This window comes from Rhinolophus sinicus, chromosome 12 (assembly GCF_057876585.1).
Source record: "Rhinolophus sinicus isolate RSI-liver-muscle chromosome 12, RSI-T2T, whole genome shotgun sequence".
Classification (NCBI taxonomy): Eukaryota; Metazoa; Chordata; class Mammalia; order Chiroptera; family Rhinolophidae; genus Rhinolophus; species Rhinolophus sinicus.
This window is the reverse complement of record NC_142512.1, coordinates 43,880,815-43,901,362: the sequence shown is the minus strand read 5'-3', so window position 1 is coordinate 43,901,362 and position 20,548 is coordinate 43,880,815. Positions and strand designations below refer to the sequence as shown.

The 20,548-nt window shown below is 33.3% G+C and overlaps 1 protein-coding gene across 1 annotated transcript in view; it reads right to left on the bottom strand.

Moving 5' to 3' along the window:
* EFCAB3 (EF-hand calcium binding domain 3) overlaps nucleotides 1-19,386 on the bottom strand; it is a 69,090-nt gene extending 49,704 nt beyond the window's left edge. Inside the window, exons 1-5 of the mRNA XM_019732833.3 lie at nucleotides 18,943-19,386; nucleotides 16,717-16,854; nucleotides 15,869-15,940; nucleotides 11,777-11,920; nucleotides 1,863-1,934 (exon numbers count right to left, since the gene is read on the bottom strand). Coding sequence (XP_019588392.3) covers nucleotides 1,863-1,934; nucleotides 11,777-11,920; nucleotides 15,869-15,940; nucleotides 16,717-16,854; nucleotides 18,943-19,273 — 757 coding nt within the window. The 5' untranslated portion in view covers nucleotides 19,274-19,386. The remainder of the gene's footprint in view (nucleotides 1-1,862; nucleotides 1,935-11,776; nucleotides 11,921-15,868; nucleotides 15,941-16,716; nucleotides 16,855-18,942) is intronic.
* Nucleotides 19,387-20,548: the final 1,162 nt, after the last annotated feature.

Here is a 20,548-nt window from a genome sequence, read left to right as displayed (position 1 = left end):
AATAAAGAAAAAATTGGTAGAACTACAAGGACAAAAACCAGAATACGTAGAAGACTTTAATAAATCTCTCTGCAATTACTAGAACCACTACACAAGAACTCACCAGGGAATCCAGGTCATTTAAATCAACCTTCTCACTGAAGACAATTTATATAAAGCTGGGCAAAAAAAAGCCCAGTAAGATTCATAGCATCAAAGAGCTGACATAGATAGGACCTAGAGTAAGTCAGAGCCAGAACAATGAGGCTACGTTTCAGCGGGGCTCACTTACCAATCGCATAAGATGCTGCTGCGAGCCTAACAGGATGAGCAGCACTTCTGAAAGCCTTGCGTGGCGAGAGGGACAAGGATTAGAATCCAGAATCCATCAAGAGGAGAGAGCTGTGGTAAATCTCTCTCACTTGGGGTTGCAGTAAGGTTAACCCAAATTAAATAGGCATCGCAGGAACTGCAATTCACCTTTGAATTATCCTAATCCCTGAAATGTGATAGATTATTAGTGCCCCCAAAGCCAGGAAGAAACTAGAAACAGACACACAGGGTTTCCAGATACTGGGGAAAAAGTATTAGAATCAGATTTCAAAATAATTATGCTTGCTATGTTCAAAGAGACAAAAGATTGAGAATTTCAGCAGGGAACTAAAACCCATTTAAAAATATTAAATAGGCTAAATCTGAAAAATATATTAACCATAATTAAGTATTCAATGAATGGATTTATCAGCAGAATAATCACAGCAAGAGAACTGGTGGACTGGGAAACTGGTCAGAAGAAAACACAAAATGAACACGAAGAAGCAAAAGGATGAAAAATACAGAAGGGGGAGTAAGAAACATAGAAGATACGGTGAGAATATATAACATTCATATAACTGGAGTCCTAGAATAAGAGAAGAGAGACGGGCAGAAAAACTTTAAAGAAATAATAGTTAAGAATTTTCTAAAACTGAAGACATCAAGCCACAAATTCAAGAAGCCTTAGGAGCCTCAAGCATTTTATGTTAAAACTGCAAAGGAATGATGAATTTTATGGTATGTGAATTATACCCCAATAAAAAATGTACATCTGATTACAAATGCTTTGATTATAAAGGTGTTCCAATTTTAGAGATATTAAAATGCAAAAAAAAAAAAAGAAATTTGTTTCACCAAAGCATTTAGAAATACATTGTTCATGGGGTGTCTGCATCTATGAAGAGTTCTTTGGTAGGTGTTCTCTGCAGATTTGGTGTTGAAATGGTCTCCCTAATTTCGAGGATGTGAGGGACCTCGGAGATAGGTGCCAAGCAATAGTCTTTTAGTAGCAGAGGAAAAATGATGTGGTTAGGCAACAGAGAAGGTATGGGAATAAGAATGATGCAGGGATTAATGCTACAGGGATATATGGGGCTGATTAGTTAAAGTTAAGATTTCTATAATATAAATGAATTAGATGGGCAGTCCTGTTGGAAACACGTGAAAACTCCAGAGGCCTGACTTGAGATGGCACAACGAAGAGTGGTGGTCCCTCACCTGACCAATTTCCTGACTTGATTTAATTCATATCCAGAACCCCTTGAAGGAAGGAAAACAACTCCTCTTGAGGAAGGACTCTGTAATAACAGCAGAGGTAATTACTATAAACCTTCTTCAACCCTATCAGCCTTCGGAGTTAGGAGCATGGAGCTCCAACCTCCTCAGCCACTGAGGCCGGCCCCCTCATTTATTTTTCATATTCCTGCATTACTTATGTTTCATAAGCTGCTTGAAATTCTTTTTGAAACTATAGAGACTACAAATTGAAAACCTGAAATCCATATAATGATATTTTAATTACCTTTATTTTTCAGTCACTTTTCTTTGAACTAGAAGTATTCACTTACCTGTGGACTCTTTGAAATGTGGATTTTCTTTAATTCCCCTTAAAAAATCTTTTAAATTCACCTTCTTATTATCTGAAAGGTCAAATCAAGCATGCCGACATTAAAAACCTGATATGAAATAAACGTTCTGATTTACCTAAAATTCCATTCTAGTTCATTTTCTACCATGTTTCCCCAAAAATAAGACCTAGCCAGACCATCACCTCTAATGCGTCTCTTGGAGCAAAAATGAATATAAGACCCAGTCTTATTTTAATATAAGACCAGGTATAATATAATATAATACCGGGTCTTATATTACTTTTTGCTCCAAAAGATGCATTAGAGCTGATGGTCAGGTTAGGTCTTATTTTGGGAAAACACGGTATCTCAAACAATTGAAACTACTTCAACAGTACTTTTCATATTTTTTAGGAACCATCCATTGAACAGTTAATGATATTAATAGCTACCATTTTTTCAGTTCTTACTAAAAAGTAAGAACTTATATAACTTTTGAGTTTCTTATATATCCTAGGCATCATTTTATGGTGCTTTACCTTTATTAACTCATGCAATCTTCACAATAATTCTATGACATGGGTATCCTTAATATGCCTATATTTAAAAGACGAAAGCCGAGAATAATTAAATAATTTGTCCAAATCACAAAGCCAAGAGTGCTAGAGTCTGTATTACACACACACACACACACACACACACACACACACACACACACACACATTTGAAGTAAGATACAATAATTTAACCACATCAGAAAACCTAGGGCCATCACTACATTAAGGAGACTGCAAGTTATAACAAAATAGCAGACTAGCTAACACAGAAACTGTCCTACTACAAATTCCTAGAGATGCTATATGAAATACAACATTCTATGAATGCATGACCAAGTCACATGAAAAGGAAATAATAAAAAGTTAAGTGGGTGCTGAGATCCAGAGTGGAAACCAGTGAGTACTAAGCCTATAGTTATCTTAGGGATACATATCAGACCCAGAAATGGCAAGGTGCTTGATTTAAATGTTCATGCAGAGTCATAAAAGAGGACTTGGTTCCATTCTAAATGGAGAGTTTGAATTTAGATACCAAATAAAACTGGGATGCTTAAAGGATTTCAATCCAGTGAAAGGGAGATTAAAATATTATATAGTCATGAAATGTAAAGTACAGCATAGGGAATATAGTCAATAGTACTGTAATAGCTATGTACAATGTCAGACGGGTAGTAGACTTGTTGGGGTTATATGTGAAGTGTGTAAATGTCTAATCATTATCTTGTTTCGTACACCTAAAACTAAAAAAAAAAAAAAAAATCTTCAAAAATAAAATATTATAATACATTCACTGGCCCTGGTAAACAATAGGATTCTAAATCTTCCTAATTCTTAGAGGCAGTCAGGGGAAAAAATCTCCTGTGAAATATTGAAAGCCCAGCCTCCATCTCGTGTGTGTTTTGAGTCTAAATTTATACTACTCCCATCATATGAGAAACCCCAGGTCAAAACGTAAAAATGGATCCAAGTCAATAATAATCTAGGTTACCTGGCAAAAGCAATAACTGAACTGTTCTGGAGAGGTACTCTCTAACCTAGGACTCAGTGGATTCCATACAAAAAACAAAGTGGTTAAGATAAGCCCAAAATAAAAGGTCACCTAAAATCTATGTATGAAACTCAGAAACTTGGAGAAGTATTCCCACGTGCTTTGACTTCATAATAGTGAATGTCTACAGGAAAGGAGATCAAGGACATAATTAATGACGTCGAAGATGGAAAACAAAGTTAAATACGGGCCCACTCAGAAATCATGACCAAAACTAAATAATTCTTCTTTTAAAATGTCGTGAGTCTTCAGGTATTTCTGTTGGTTGAAACACAAAACAGGACAAGTACAATAAAAGGACTGATGAAAGTGGATCTCTTCTGAAGAAAGATTATGTATCAAAATGAAGCTGCTGGTGTCATGCCTTTGTTTTATTACATAAGGTATGGTGTTTACCACCCAGGCTTACAAGTAATGAATGGTAATTATCTAAATAAGCATATATAGTATCCGGATCAGTATAAACAGTTAAATATAGTCAAGAAGTATTTAAATTAGTGGGCTATTTTGGCTCTAATTTGTATGAACCTAAGTCTCCAGTATGATTACCTTTAGCATCTTACTCTCATATATACACTCTTTAAGACTGTATCCCATAAATAGGGAAAAATGAAAAGAATTTCAAGCCAAAAAAATGCTCACTATTGATGTCACAACATTCAAGGGCCTCACTGAAGTCCTCAGTTAAATTAACATTCAAACTTTTAAGGGCATGCTCCAAGATAGGTATACCAATTTTGTCATTATTAATAGGTGACAAGATCTGAGCAGCTTTTTTAATCCCTACAAAGTAAATCTATATAAGACATTATTGTTTGAAAAAATGCAAAATAATTTGTCCGAAGTCCATAGGCAAACCCTCACAAAAAATATTTATTCTAACCAAAATCTTTGAACCAAAAAAGCAAAATATTTTCTATTTATAACTGATAACCCACTTACGTCAAGCAGCATTTGAAACCAAAAAATTTCACGGCAAAGAAAATATAGTGGGTTATACATTGAATGAGCTGTACGCCTTTCATAAAACAGCTATGTTCTCTACATGTAGGTCTAAAGATTTCTATCTGATAAGGCAAACAAAAAGAGGCTAAAATTTGAGATTGAAGTTTTGATCCCCAGGCCACTGCTAGTCCATATTGTACTTTTGTGTGAATTGGAAAAAGGCACCCCCTCTTTACATATCAATTACAAAGAGGCATACCTTCTTCTGGGCAGCTGATATCTAGCACTGTGGTTCAAAGCTTGATGAGCACAGAGGAATACAGACTGCATTTCAGTCTCCACTTGTACTCTCTCAACCAGGAACCTTTATGTAAGGCACAACCCAGACAACCAAATGAGAAGTCCTGTTGATACCAGACCAATTTAAAATACAAAACAATCATTACTGGGTGTTTTACTATTTCATTAATACTATTTTCTACTCCATTTCTCCCTCAACCCCAAATGGAGTTGTCGTATACGTTTCTACAGTCTGAAAATTGTTGCACTACACCAGCAGATCTAAACCTTCATGGAGGTCACTTGGAAAGAATACCATAATACAATCTTAGACCTATATTCTACTTACATTTATTTTATATCTACTAAGACCAACAATGAAAACGTCAGCCCTCTCATCAAAGATCTTCCTATAAATTCCTCTAAGTCAGAGACTACATCTGTCATGTCTGTAAACAAAATTATAATACATTATGTAGTTGGTACTATGAGAAAAATATGCACAAGATATCATGGAAGCACTGGAAAGCTTCACTTAATCTAGATTTCATGAGTGATAAACTCTGGGAAATCTTATGGGGTGGGAGGTGACATTTGAGCTGAATTTGAGGGGGAAAAATGTGAGTTTGTCTGACAGGAAATGTGTACAAAGGAAACAACACATGCTAAGACTTGGAACCCAAAGCAAATGGAGCCAACTTAAATTATAAGTAGTATGGCTACAGAATAAGTACAAATGCAGAATTGATGAGAGATGAGGCTAAAGAAATAAGAGAACATTTATTCAGTGATTCGTTCATTTCATAAATATTTAAAATTATATGAGTTAAAACATAAAAGACTTGGAACAATGCCTAGCACAGTAAATATAAGTATTAACTATCAATATTAGTTATTACTAAGAGCCTGCTGAGAGCCAGGATTTTGCTAAGATCTGGAAAAACAATGATGAGCAAAGTGGAGACATGGTCCGTGGCCCAGTGATGCTTCCAGGCAAGTGGGAGAAAGAGACATTAATCAAATAATCAAAAACATAAACAGATATTTCTAATATGAAATAAGTGCTATGACAGAGACATGGTTTAAGAAGAGCCTGTAACAAAGGAAACTGACCTAGACCAGCAGATGATAACAGGCTTCCCTGGAACCTGACACGCATCTGAAGGATGAATAAATGTTAACTAGGCAAAGAGGGTCAGGGAAGACTATTCCAGGGCATATGATGTGCAAAAGCCTTTTTGTGGGAGGAAAAGAGAGTATTTAAGGAATTGAAAGAAAGCCAATGTAGTTGAAGTACAGAAAGCAAGAATAATCATGCAAAATTACGCTAGGGATGTGGGGCATATAGGATTTTGATCTTTATACTAACAACAATGGGACTGTTTAAAGAGTTATAAATGGGGGGGGGCAACATGATCAGATTACTATTTTAGAAAAAAATATCACTCTGGCTGGAGTGGGCAGAGTGGACCGGCAATCGTTGGCATTTGGCAAGGATCCTAAAACACAACTCCTTTGTAGGGAGTGTTTTCTCTTACAGATATGAAGTTCTTGCCACATATGCTGTTGATAATTTCATATTTGAAGACAAAGCCTCTTTCCTAAAATCTGCAAATTTAGAGAGAGAGAGAGGACATGATAAGGAATAGCATCCTGATCTCACCCAGTTTGAAAGGAAACCAATGGATGTATTAAATACTTCATCTCTCAGTAACATTTATCGTTGATGATATTGCCTTCTTCTCAAAAATCTTGCCCTGGCTTCCAGAATATTATTCTCTCTTCATATCCCTCTCACTTCTTAGACTCCTTCATGGATTTGTCCATGCTCCTTAAATGTGGCAGAGTTTCTAATGTCACAGATGCTTCCTTTCTCCCTTAGAGGACAGGTTAATCCCCAGGCACATATATTCAATAAAAGGTTTAAACATTAGCCTGAATTGTCTTTCTCTCTCTCTGCTTACCTACCTATCTATTGTCCATCTAATCCTGGAGCTTTCCCTAAGGACAGGTTGCAGTTATACCCAATAAGTTTATGGTGTTATTTAGGAGCTAAGTATTAAAAATTAATATTTGGCAAAAAGAATTTGAAACTCTTGGATAAAAAAATTTTTTAATCATGAAATTTCAGTTTATTTTTTCATTACATTTAAAAACTATATGTCAAATGATCAAAGTGATATTTGTAAATAAGCATCTTATGTTATATTAAGTTAATATGAGAATCAAATGCGTTAATACACAAAAATTATTTAGAATAGTACTGGCACATAGCAAGCACTCAATAAATGTGAGTAATAGCAATAATAGTAATTATTATGATGTGGTACATACAAGTCTAAGGTTGTAATTAAGATGCCTACTTAAAGCCAGGACCCTGGGAAGTCTTCCCATCTAAAAATTATGACTAAAAACACTTTGGTAAACATTTTAGGAATTCAAGAAGAAAACTTGTTCTCTGTCTGAGGTCTGGATGGAGAAAAAATATCTCCAATGACAGTCTAAATCCCAAGGCCATCCTGTGTGAGTGCCAGGTTCCAAATAAAATAATTTATATAATACATAAATCCCAAACAAAGAATAACATAAAACTGTCATAGCTAATTATCCTGGGTGTGGAGGGGGTTGATGGGGGTGGGGAATAAATTGGATCCCAACTTCACTGCATACATAAAAATCAATTCCAGGTGAATTAAAGACTTAAATATGAAAAGAAAAAACTTTAAAACTTTTAGAATAAAACATTGGGACATATCTTAATTCCCTCAAAATAGGGACAGGCTTCTATTTTCTCCATAAAGTTATCTGCTAAATGTGAGAAAGGCAGAGGTTGGGGTAGGAATGGAACTGACCGATTTTAAATATTTGTTTCAGAGTGAGAGCATTGGCTAACTGGGGAAATAAACATCACAAAATTCCTAGGTAGTGTTGAGGGCCAGCAGACTTGATGATCAAAATTTCTTAGCGGTACTCTGTTCAGTCTGTTCAGCTGTAAAATTTTCTCTAGAAACACTGTCAGCCACAGAAAAAAGACAGATCATTGGGGTTCATTCAGGGTTGGGAGTTCTGCCAGATAGATGCAACAGAAGTACAGAGGGGCAAAGGAGTTTAGGGTAGCAGAGATATATAGATCAGAGAATTTAAACTCAATAAGGAGCAAAAATGAAAACAGGAGGATACTGGTAGATAAAGAGAAAGTAGAGGGGTAAATGGGGGGAAGGTCCCAAAGAGGTATATAAAACCAATAGGCAGTCTGATGAAGAAATGAGCAGCCAAATGAAGAAAAAAAGAAAAAAAGGAAACATAAATATGCACTACTAAGAATGAGAAAGGAAATGTAACTATAGATATGAGTAAGATAATATACTACCTATACAACTCTGCGTTAATAAAGTTTTTTATCTCCATAAAATTGAAATTTCTAGGAAAAATGAAGTGATAATGCAAATAATCTCTTCATCCAATTTATTATGTTCCCTTGTATAGGAGACAGATTAAATTAATTTATTATTATAAGGTTAAACAGCTGTTACTTAAAATGCATTATTAACCAATATGTAAACACCAAATAACACAACGCTACTTTAGCCCCAATTTTTTAAAGTACTAACTTCACTCCATTTAAAATATACATATATGAAAAAAATAAATAAATAAAAATAAAATAAAATATACATATATGACCTTACATTTCTTTATGGTGAGCTTCTTAATGGCAAAGACTGTCTTTTTCATTTTAGTAAATTCACAGCTTAACGTAAAGCCTGGTACATAGTGATGGGTCAATAAATGTTACTGAATAAATTGGAAGATGGGAAAACATACGAACAGCTGAAACCAGAAATTCTGCATATCCAAACTCCGCTATAGTCACTAGATGGCATCACTTTCCCAAAGTGGGAAGACATTTTAAATCTTCGCCCAAATGAATTTCATATACATGGTTCTCGCTGTCTCTAATAAGTGTAAGGATGAAAAGTAAGATTAAGATAACTTTGAATATATTTGCATGTGAAAGTTGTTCTAGACTTAGGGATCAGTAATGCAGACGATTAACACCAAACCTATCAGCACAAAGCCAGGCATTTATTTGCCTGATGATCTGTGGGACGACTAGCTCTTTTATTAATAGTATGTTATACTCTCTCGGCCTTGCAACAACTCAGTAAGATATGTAGGTGAAGAATTAGTGTGTTACCTTACATATTTGAGAAAAAAATACTTATACATGATATGATGATTTTTTTTTTCCCAAGGTCACAAAAGGAAATACAAGATCAGGGATTAGAAGCAAGCTCTTGATTCCTAGCTTCTTCCACATCAGGCTACCATTCACACTGATATCTTTACTCCAGTGTATTATAATATCAACACCATTGAACATTTTAACAGTCATTTTATCCTTAGAAAATGTCTTTCCTTGATTATGTATAATTCCTCATAATATGCCAATGTTAGAATGAATAAAAAATTTCTCAGAATTTTCTAAGGACACATATAAAGGTTTTCTATAGATATGATGAGTTTTGATAGGCCTAGTCCTTTCCTTACCCCACTGAGGAAAAAAAATTCGAATAGAATGTAGACGATAAGGAACAGCCCTATCCCATTTTCCCAAGACACTTTGAGCAGTTTACATCCAGGAGCACCAAATCACTTTGTATTCTTAGCCAAACTTTTGGAGAGTTAAAAAAAAATGAGACCTTGAAAAATTCTATGGCAATGTTAGAGTTAGTGATTTAGTGATTTACGTTCCCTAACAGGAACACGTGAGTTTTTAAAGAAATAAATGTCCTTATTTTTGATAATGTATGTTTGATACACAGAAAGAATATTTGCACATATATTAGTTATGAAGTATGATAATAAACCAAACCACTGTGAACCTACCACCCAATTGAAAAATATTAACCCCATTGCCTTTGCTTCTGAGCTTTTTCCATTCCATTCTTATGCTTCCCCCACAGAAAGCCCATTACTGAGTCTACCAATCTTTTGCTTTTTTATGTATAATTTTAAACAGGATAAATAAATTATTTTTTTGTTTTCAAACTCTATAAAAACGTTATGCTATAGCAATCTGAGACTTGCTTTTTTCCTTTAATATTATATTTCTAAGAATCATCCATATAGTACACTGCTGTAGTTCATTTTGACTAATGTATACAGTGTTAGTAGTCCATTATTTACCAATGGTATATGCCATAATTTATACATTCTGTCGCCAGGAGTGGTGTTTGGGGTTTTTTGCTTTGTTTCGTTTGTTTTTGCTATTAAGATCACAGCTGCCATGAGCATTCTTGGACATGTCTCCTTGAACCTTAGTGCAAGAAATTTTCTGGGATTTATAGCTAAGAGTGGAATTTCTAAGTCATGGGGCATGAAAACCCTACGAAATACTACATAATGTTTTTCAAAGTTGTTTTACCACTTTCATCATATTTACCAATACTTGGGTTAACAGAGTTCTTAATTTTTGCCAATTTAGTGAGTATAAAAAGGTATCATATTGTGACCTAAATTTTGCATTTCCCTAATTACTAATGATTTTGAGAATGTTTTCATATGATTATTAACAACTTGCATTTCTTCATCTGGAAATGGACACTCTTGTAATTTAGCCATTTTTTCTATTGGGATGTTAATTTATAGGGGTTTCCAGAATAATCCTTTGCTCATGTAAGTGTTGCAAATAATCTTCAGTGAGTTTGCAGCTTGTATTTTCATTCTCTTAGTATTATCTCTTAATAAAGAGAAGTTCTTAATTGTTAATATAGTCAACTTCATCAGTCTTTTGTGTTTAGTGATTTTTGTATCTTAAAAAATAAATCCCTCCTAACTCTAAGTCAGAAAACTTTTCCTCCTTTTTTTTTCCTCTAAAATGTTTACTCTTCACATCTGGAAATTATTACTGAATATAGTATATAGATAAGCATCAAGTTGTAATTCCACTTTTTTCCATATGAATTATTCCATCACCATTTGTTAAATGGTGCTTCTTTGCTCCCTATGATCTGCTACCTCATTATATATGTTTCCGTATGTGTGTGGCTATGTGTAGAAGTTCCTTTTCTTGTCCTACTAGTCAAATTCTCTATTTTCTCTGCCATTTTCACACTGTTTTAATTACTATAGCTTTATAGGAAGTCCTGATATCCAGGAGATCAAGTTCCTCCCAACACCACACACACACACACACACACACACACACACACACACACACCTGCACCCACACACCTACACAGGTTTTTCTTCTTCAAGAGTGTTTTATTAATAGCTATTCTTGGCTTTTGCTCATGCATATAAATATTAGAATTAGCTCATCAAAAAAAATTAGGGTTTTATCAGAATTGCTTTGGGTAAATAAATTAGGAAGGAAGATCGACTGTTTTGGGTCTCTGAGTCCACAAACGTGAGATGTAGTCCCATTTATTTAGGTATTCTTTAACGTCCTTTAACAAAGTCTTATCATTTTCTCCACACATATTTTATACAACTTATATTAGACTTGTTTCTATTTCTTTTTTAGTTTTTATTTGGAAAACTTTAAGTATATACAAAATATAAAGCATATTGTAATAAATGCTCATGTATTCTTCCCTAGCTGCAAATATTATCAACTCATTGACATTCTTATTTCATCTTGTCTACCTCACTCCCACACTTTCCCTTTAGGAAAGTTGCTGCTAAGCTATAGGAGCACAGATACTCAAAACTGGTACCTTTATTATGAATTGTGGGCTTGGCACAATAATGAGACCTTCTTTGCCCTGTTTAATGTCTTTTGTCCTGACTTCTATCTTTTCAGAGAGCAAAATCACAAACCCTACTTTCTTTTTGTTTGCACTTTTGCCTAGGAAAAAATATCTAGTAAGACTATTATATATTAATAGTTTTTTCTGGATAATGGGATTTTTAGTGTTTTGTTGTATTTTTGAGTATTTTCATACATTTCTATACTGTCTTAATTTTAATGGACTTTTTTCTAATGAAAATAATAAAGTCATTACTCTAAGGAAAAAAATAGCAAACTGACCCTCCTTTCAGAAGTGTCAATCCAGTTTTCCTGAAAATATATCACTTACCACCAGCTTTAGTCAACTCTGTGATCTTTTCAAATTCTGCCTTAGACAGGTAAACTCCAAAATTTTGAAGACAAGTATTCAGATCCTCATAATCAATGTTTTCATCTTTAATTTTATCAATGGCTTTAATGACACTGAACAACACTGAAAATAAAGCAGTATGCTAGTAAGTATTAAATAAAGTCAAAAGGAAACACTAATAGTAAGATAAATTTTAATTCTAACACTAAATTATTTAAAACTTCAGAAATGTTATATATAAAAGCATTACCAGAATCTTTAATAATACTGAAAATCAGTAAGTTATAAAATCAGAGTCAAAAATATAGTCTACTTTGCTGTAGTCTCTGTATCTAAAGAAGTACCAATTTAATTGCCCGGACAATACCCCAACTAAAAATACATAGGAACAGAAATATTATACAATTTCCCCATTTAATTATCTAATAATTATAATTCCCTAGTTAGTCTGTTTCTCAGTAGCAGCAATGATGTTGGGAGAAGTGGATATATTCACATGCAAAAGAATGAAACTGGACCCTTATCTTACATGATACACAAACATCAACTCAAAATGGATTAAAGACATTTATGATACCTGAAACTGTAAAACTCCTAGGACAGAACAAAAGAGAAAAGCTTCATGACATTAGTCTTGGCAATAATTTCATGGATATGACACCAAAAGCATTAGCAACAAAAAGTAAAGTGCGTAAGTGGGTCTACATCAAACTAAAAAGCTTCTGCACAAGAAAGGAAACCACCAGCAAAATGAAAAGGCAACCTGTGGAATGGGAGCAAATATTTGCAAACCATATATCTAAATAGGGGTTAATGTCCAAAATATATAAAGAACTCATATAACTCAATAGTGAAAATAGGAAAGAAAAAAACCTAGTAACCCTATTTTTTAAATGACTAAGGACTTGAACAGATATTCCTTCAAAAAACATGTACAGATATATTTTAAAATGTTCATCACTAATAATCAGGGAAATGCAAATCAAAACCACAATGAGTTATCACCCCATATCTGTTAGTATGGCTATTATTTAAAAAGAAAAAAGAAACACATTGGTGAGAATGTGGAGAAATTAAAACCCTTGCACACTGTTGGTGGAAATAGAGAATAGTACAGCCACTATGGAAACCAGTATGGATATTCCTCAAGAAATTAAAAATAGAACTATCTCATCTATCAATCCCACTCAAAGAAATAATGGCTGAACATTTCTCAGATTTTTAGCAAGAGATGTTAACCTACAGATCCAAGAAAATAAGTGAAACTCAAACAGGATAAACCCAAAGAAATTCATTTGAAGACACATTATAATTAAATTTCTGAAAACTAAAGACAATGAAAAAAATCTTGAAAGCAGCCAAAGAAAAACGACATTTTACTTATCTGGAAAAAAATCAAATTGAATGAGAGGATTTCCATACAAAACCATAAACACCAGAAGGAAGTGTTACAATATTTTTCAAGTGCTAAAAAAAAAAAAAAAAAAAAAAAAAGAACTGTCAACACAAAATCCCATACTCAGAAAAAAATCCTCTTCAGGAATAAAGGGGAAATCAAGATGTTCTCAGATGAAAGAAAACTAAGAGTATTTGTTGCCAGTACACCTATGAATGGCTATAGGAAGCTCTTTAAACAAAAAGGAAAGAATACAACAAAGAACTATAGAACATCAAGAAGGAAGAAAGAAAATGGTAAGCCAAAATATGGGTAAATCTCCTCTTGAGTTTTTAAATTAAGTTTGATGGTTGAAGTAAAAATTATACTATTGTCTGATGTGGTTTTAAATATATGTAGAGGAAATATTTAGACAATTATATCATAAACAGAGGAGAGTAATGGGAAATAAAAAGAGATAAGGCTGTTATACTTCATTTAAACTGGTAAAATGATGACACCAGTGGACTATGATAAGTTATGCATATATAAAGTAACACCTGGAGCAACCACAAAAAGAAAAAAAAACTATACAAAGAGATTCATTCTAAAACACTATAATCAAAATGGAATTCTAAAAATGGGCAAAGGATTTGAATACGTAACTTCATCAAAGATATATGAATAGCTAGTAAGAATGTGCAAATATACTCAACATTATTAGTCATTGGAAATTGACAAATTAAAACCATACTGAGATACCACTACACACTTACTATAATGATCATAATAAAAAAGGTAATACCAAGTCTTGACAAGGATGTGAAGAAACTAGAATCCTCATAAATTGTGGGTGAGAATGAAAATGGGGTAGCCACTTTGGAAAACAGTTTGGCAATTTCTTTAAAAGCTAAACATAATTTTTCCATACAGACTAGCAATTCTAGGAATTTACCCAAGAGAATAAATGCATATGCCCACAGAAAGACATGTATGCAAATGTTAATGTCAGCATTATTCGTAACAAAATAGAGTATATTCATAAAATACAATATGGACTTATTTAGCAATAAAAGGGAATGAATTACTGATACATACTACAACATGAATTAACCACAAAAACATTATGCAAAGTGAAAGAAGTCAGGCACAAAAGACTACATGTTACATGATTTCATTTGTATTAAATGTTAAAAAAAAAGACAAATTTATAGAGACAGAAAGATCAGTGGTTGTCTGGTGATGGGGGTAGAGATTAACTGCAAATGGTCATGAGAGAATTTTTAGGAGTGATAGAAAAGTTACAAAACTGGATTGTGTCTATCTCTGGGTGTATACCCAAAAAAATTGAAAGCGGGAGCTCAAAGAGATATTTTCACATGTTCATAGTAGCACTATTCACAATAGCTAAGAGGTGGAAACAACACAAGTGTCTGTGGATAACCAAAATTTGGTATATGCATACAATGGAATATTATTTAACATGAAAATGGAAAGAAATTCTGACACATGCTACAACATGGATGAATCCTGAGGGCATTATGATAAGCCAGTCACAAAGAGACAAATACTACATGATTCTACTCAGGTATCCAGAGTGAACAAATTCACAGAAACAGAAAGTAGAATGATGGTTGCTAAAAGCTGGAGAAGCGAGGATGGGTCGCTCTAAAACTGGAGTATAGAGCTCCAGTTTTGCAAGATGAGAAAGTTCTGGAGATCAATTGCACAACGTGAATATATTTAACACTAACATGACTGAACTGTACACTTTGAAACGGTTAAGATGGTAAATTTTATGTTATGTGTTAGTTGCCACAATTAAAAATAAATTTAAAAAATGAAACAATGTTGAGTTAGTGAATGAATGATTATATAGCGAAGCATTCAAGAAATCTATTTGCTAATAGTGTCTCCAAGAAATCCAGACACTTAAGCACTCTAGTTCAGTGGAAATGAAAAAAAAAGTAGCTTTTAACAGGAGACTTTTCACTTAGGTATAAAAGGAAGTCTCTTCTTTTGGATTAATTCTTCCTTATCTGAGAAATCTTTTCAGAAGAAACAAAAAGCTTAAGATCTTTCTTTTTTAGTATATGAATAGACATGAGGAAATAAAATCAACAAGCCTTAATCTCTTTCAATTCTTGTTTTAATCTTCCTTAAAGATATTTAATTTTTGTATAAAAAATAAAACCATTGCAAGCAACAAACTGGATTGTGGTGATGGTTGTACAACTCTATAAATTTAATAAAAAGCAGTGTATGGGTGAATTTTATGTATGCAAATTATACCTCAATATAACTATTTTTAAAAATGTTCTAAAACAAAGGTAAACCAAACTGGTATTTCATTCAAACAAGTTCCTTATTTAAAAATTAAAAATCAAATCCTCTATCAATTGCTAAAAATGGGGTTAATTAACCTATTTGACCTCCTCATTTTCTTTACTATTACTGTAAATTTATGTAGCATTTTTCAGTTTGTAAATTCCACATAACAACTCTGTGAAGTAAGTAAGTTAGATATTATTACCCACATCCAGCAAGTTTTTTAAAAACTGGCAAATGGTTTGCCTAAGTGTTTTGCGACTATTAAGTATCTATCCAAAAATGCAAACTCAATTCAGCTGAATGTAATTCTTTTCGACCTAACTGCTCTTTCCTCCATATCATTTAAAAATAAATTTTCTACCTACCATCATATTCAGGAAGACTTTGCTCCTTGGAGAGAGCACTTATAAAGTCATCTAACTTCATCATTCCATTTTCTGTAAAATAAACAGTTTAGATTATACACTCTGTTATATTTTGCATAAAAGGAAAACTCACATTTTAATACAACTATGAAAAAATGACATATCCTTCACTTCACCATCATCCTATTTCCCCTTCATACTCTGCCTTCCTAGATGAGTCTTCCTAAGTTAGATCAGTTCATTTTATTTCAACAATTATTGAGGACATATTAGTGCCAAGAACTAGGCTAGGCACCAAGGATACAACAATAAGTAAGATAAAGTTCCTGGTTTTTCAATATCTACCATGTTACCCCAGAAATAAGACCTAGCCGGACAATCAGCTCTAATGTGGCTTTTGGAGCAAAAATTAATACAAGACCTGGTATCATATATCATATCATATCATATCATATCATATCATATCATATCATATCATACCTGGTCTTATATTATAGTAAAATAAGACCAGGTCTTATATTAAGTTTTGCTCCAAAAGATGCCTTAGAGCTGATTGTCCAGCTAGGTCTTATTTCTGGGGAAACAACAGTAGGGATAGTAATGAAGCCTTATTAAAACAATTCTCAGATGTGAAAGGCCTAGCCCCTCTAAACTAATCCATTAGGTCAGACTTTACAGGAATTTTTTGTTTTCCACTAATTTCCATTTGTATATCTCTTCTTTCTGAATCTTCTTTAGAATGGCCCATTCTGTTCTATTTCTAGTTGAGAGAACTTACTTCAACATTTAATACTATTCCATAAAAGTATCTAATTTTCTCATAAAGTTTTACATTATCAGTCTCTCACCATTTCTACTGGTGTCTGTCACAATCTTCTTGAACTCGTTGTCTGATAAAGTAATTCCTAATGAAGGCAAAATGGACTGAAGTTCTTCTGCAGCAATGTAATTTTCTTGGAGTTTATTGATAGCTTCACAGACATTTTCTAAATATATAAAATGTGGAGAACTCTTCAGCAACAGAATTTATATGTCTTCAGCAATAATTGTAACCTAAAATCTTTACCTAGTAACCAGAAAGCAAGTTATATATATATATTTAATATATATTATATTAAATATATATTAATATATAATTTATTAATTAATATTAATATATAATAATATATTTAATATTATCTTATAGAAAGACTGCTTTTCTCTCCATATTTGTTGTATCTTACATTATACTTAAGCTTTCTCTTATTGCTCAAACACAAACTGTCTTGAAATTCTATAAACATTTATAAACTACTTGTTTGGAGGAACAGACTATTCCAGTGGCCCAGACAATGCTGCTTGGTTTTGATTAAAATCCAACGAAAAAATCCAGGAGATCAAAACACCAATGTGTTTTGTTTAAATTCAAGGATTCGAAGCAGAAAATGAAAGTTCTTCCCTTTAACATCACTTTACCATGCTTTCAGTTCACAACCTTCAAGATCATAAAATCCTAGAAGCAGATTAATGTGGCCATCATGTGCCTCCTAATATGATGCACTGAGATGGGCACAATATCACTTCTGAGGTATTTGGGCCCAAAATGCATAACCCGAAATTATTCATGAAAAAATATAAGGAAAACCCAAAATGAAGGACGCTATGCAAAATAACTAGTCAATATTCTTCAAAAGTGTCAAGGTCATGAAAGATTGAGAAACCATCCCAGATTGGAAGAGACTAAGGACATAGGACAACTAAATGTAATGTGTGATGTTGGATGAGATCCTGGACCAGAAAAAGGGTGTTCGTGGAACAAGTGACAAAATTTGAATAGGGTCTTTAAATTAGTAAATAATGTTGTTTCAGTGGTAATTTCCTGGATCAGATCATTATACACTGTGGTTATGTACAATCTTAACACTTGAAAAACTAGATGAAGAGTATATAGGAATGTTTTTACTTTTGTGTAATTGTCAAGAATTTAAATTATTTCAAAATGAAAAGTTAAAAATGTTTTCAAAATGTAAATCAAGTGGCAGTCACATTTCGCAGATGCCCAGTTACCATCAATGTATTGGGAGAAGTTATACTATTTCATAACTTCTCTACATAGAGAATATTAAGTATGGCAGTAGTAAGTGACATCATTTGATTTTGTGACACCAGGAAGGTAGATAACCAGTTTCTTCCACAGGCTTCTTCTACCCACTGGCTAAATGCCTACTACTCCATTATTCCTTTAAACAGGGCTTTAGTACTTATTGAAGTATAAAGAACTCAGAAATAGAAATGAAGCAGAGTAACAGCAGTTTTGTCAGTAAAGGAATCAGAATGAACATCTATGTGGCTCCTTAACTGATCACACTCCATTTTCAACTGAGTTATTTAAAGTATGCATTAGTGCATAAGAATCACTAATTTTTCACTAAGCATTCACTTTAACAATTATATTTGATACTAAATACAATTAAAAGGTCAGAAACTTTCTTTAAAGAATATAAACACAGCTTAAGTAACATCTGCCAAGGCCTACAGGAAGGAGTATACAGCACTTCTGTGATATAAGTAGTACAGAAGGGGAAAAACATATTGGTTAGGAAACCATTGCTCATATTTGAAGAAGACCACAAAGCCTTGGGGACCTGAGATATGTAGTATTAATTATTTTCTCTTGATATTCCCACATCCATAAGACATAATACCTGAAGTGCTATGGATATCATATATTTAAATTATGGAACTCTGAGCCAAAATTTCACAGGCTTCTTACATATTTGGTTAAATGAATTATAAAATAAGTATTTCTAAGGGAACAGGCCCTCTACTTTCTAGAGAACTTGAATGACTCCAATTGATCAGTGAACAAGTTTCTCAGCGTACGTTAGGCTTCCCAAAAAGGGAGCGTCTGAAAAGGAACTACCATTAAAACCACAGCATTGAATTCGTTGGCTTAGGTACCAGAAGTGGCGATTATCCAGAATACTGACAATTGAAATGCCTACAGCTATCTAATAACTGATTAACTCAGGTTATTTTTGTGATGACTCAGGAATTTAGGAACTTAGATTTTGACTTACATATATGATACTGACCCAGAGTCTTAATTGCGGTTTTTTCCTTAAATGAAATATTATTTAGGAGGCTAGAAGGCCTTCTCACAGCTGGCTTCTTAAGTTTTGGGACACTAAAAACATCACTTATATCCAGAGACTTTTCGAAGCTTGTAATAGTCTTCAAGTTTTGTGGTTGAGACTTTGAGTCATGAATTTCAACTTTCTCTGAACTTCTCTTAAAGTTTATGCCGTCCTTTGAATGTGATTCCTGGAATCCGACATCACTGCTACTATCAATCCCATCCGGTAATTTTCTTATATGCAAATTATTTTTTGAGCTTTTAAATTCCAGGTCATCATTATCCTCCATAATTTTATGATGTTGGAGGTTTTTGCTACTTAACTCTTGGGACAAAGGCAGTTCAGACAGACTGGAAGATAAAGTGCTTTTCTTTCTATATGGTAGATAACTTCCTGATACATCTGATAAGTTTGTGTTTGAAGTATCTTCATCCAAGGCTGACCATTCCATAATTGTTAAGCAAGAGAAACACAACATATCCAATTACTTTATTTACCTGTACAATTTGTAATATTTTTTAAAAAATAGCTAAGTCTTCATAAAAGCTATTTGAGAAATTATCAGTTGCTTAAATAGATAAAACAAAGTTAGCAAGTTGAAAAAAACTAACACAGTTGAAGATCAAAAGACTGAACTATTAACTAGGTTAAATATAATATGCTGGTTTAATATATTTAAATACTTCCATCCAAAGCTATAATATTCAAAGTCACACTGAATATAAAGAGATAGCCCTCTAAAGTGCATGGTTCTCATTCCCTACTCTTTCCCAATTTAGAAAGATAATAGACTAATAAGCCAATACAGATACAAATCCCTTAGTTATGAAGGTGCAGAACCATGAGGAAGTTGTAAAGGAGACTCAGTCCAGGATGTCAAATATCCAAATAATAAAGAGTTCCAGAGGAAACAGAGTAAAGGAAATCTGTTTTGATTTCCCAGAATAAAAGGGATGCTGTACCTGCACAATTGTTGCAAAGAAACCTATTTCAAGGTACATCATCATGACATTTCAGAACATTAGATGCAAAGAAGACATCCGATAAGTTTGCAAAGTCAAAAATCAGTTATATATAAAGGGTCAGGAATCAGAAGAATTTCGGACTTCAACAGCAACACTAAAAACTAGAAAATACAAAATTCTGAGGGAAAATTATTTCCGATCTAGAATTCTATACCCAAACTATCAAATATGAGGACAGAATCTGATAAAGAAGGAGAGAAGTGAAAGTCTTCAGAATATTAATGAAGGGAGAACCCAGGATGACAGTTGCACACAAGATGTAGAGGGTAACAAATCCATATTGAAGAATATCAGAATACCACTCTAAGCAAGATTTCTTCAAGAAGACAAAATTTGTAGAATACCTGGTGCATCCAAACTTATGGAGAGGATATTTAGACAGGTGGCAATGTATTAATTTAAAGACAAAAATTTGCACAGAAAAAGAAAGTAACTGCAGGATACTTATTACATAGCTCAGCCGTGAATAGTGTTGACATTAACATCAATATAAATACTAAATTAAAAATTAACCACATTACCATTAACTATATTGGGGA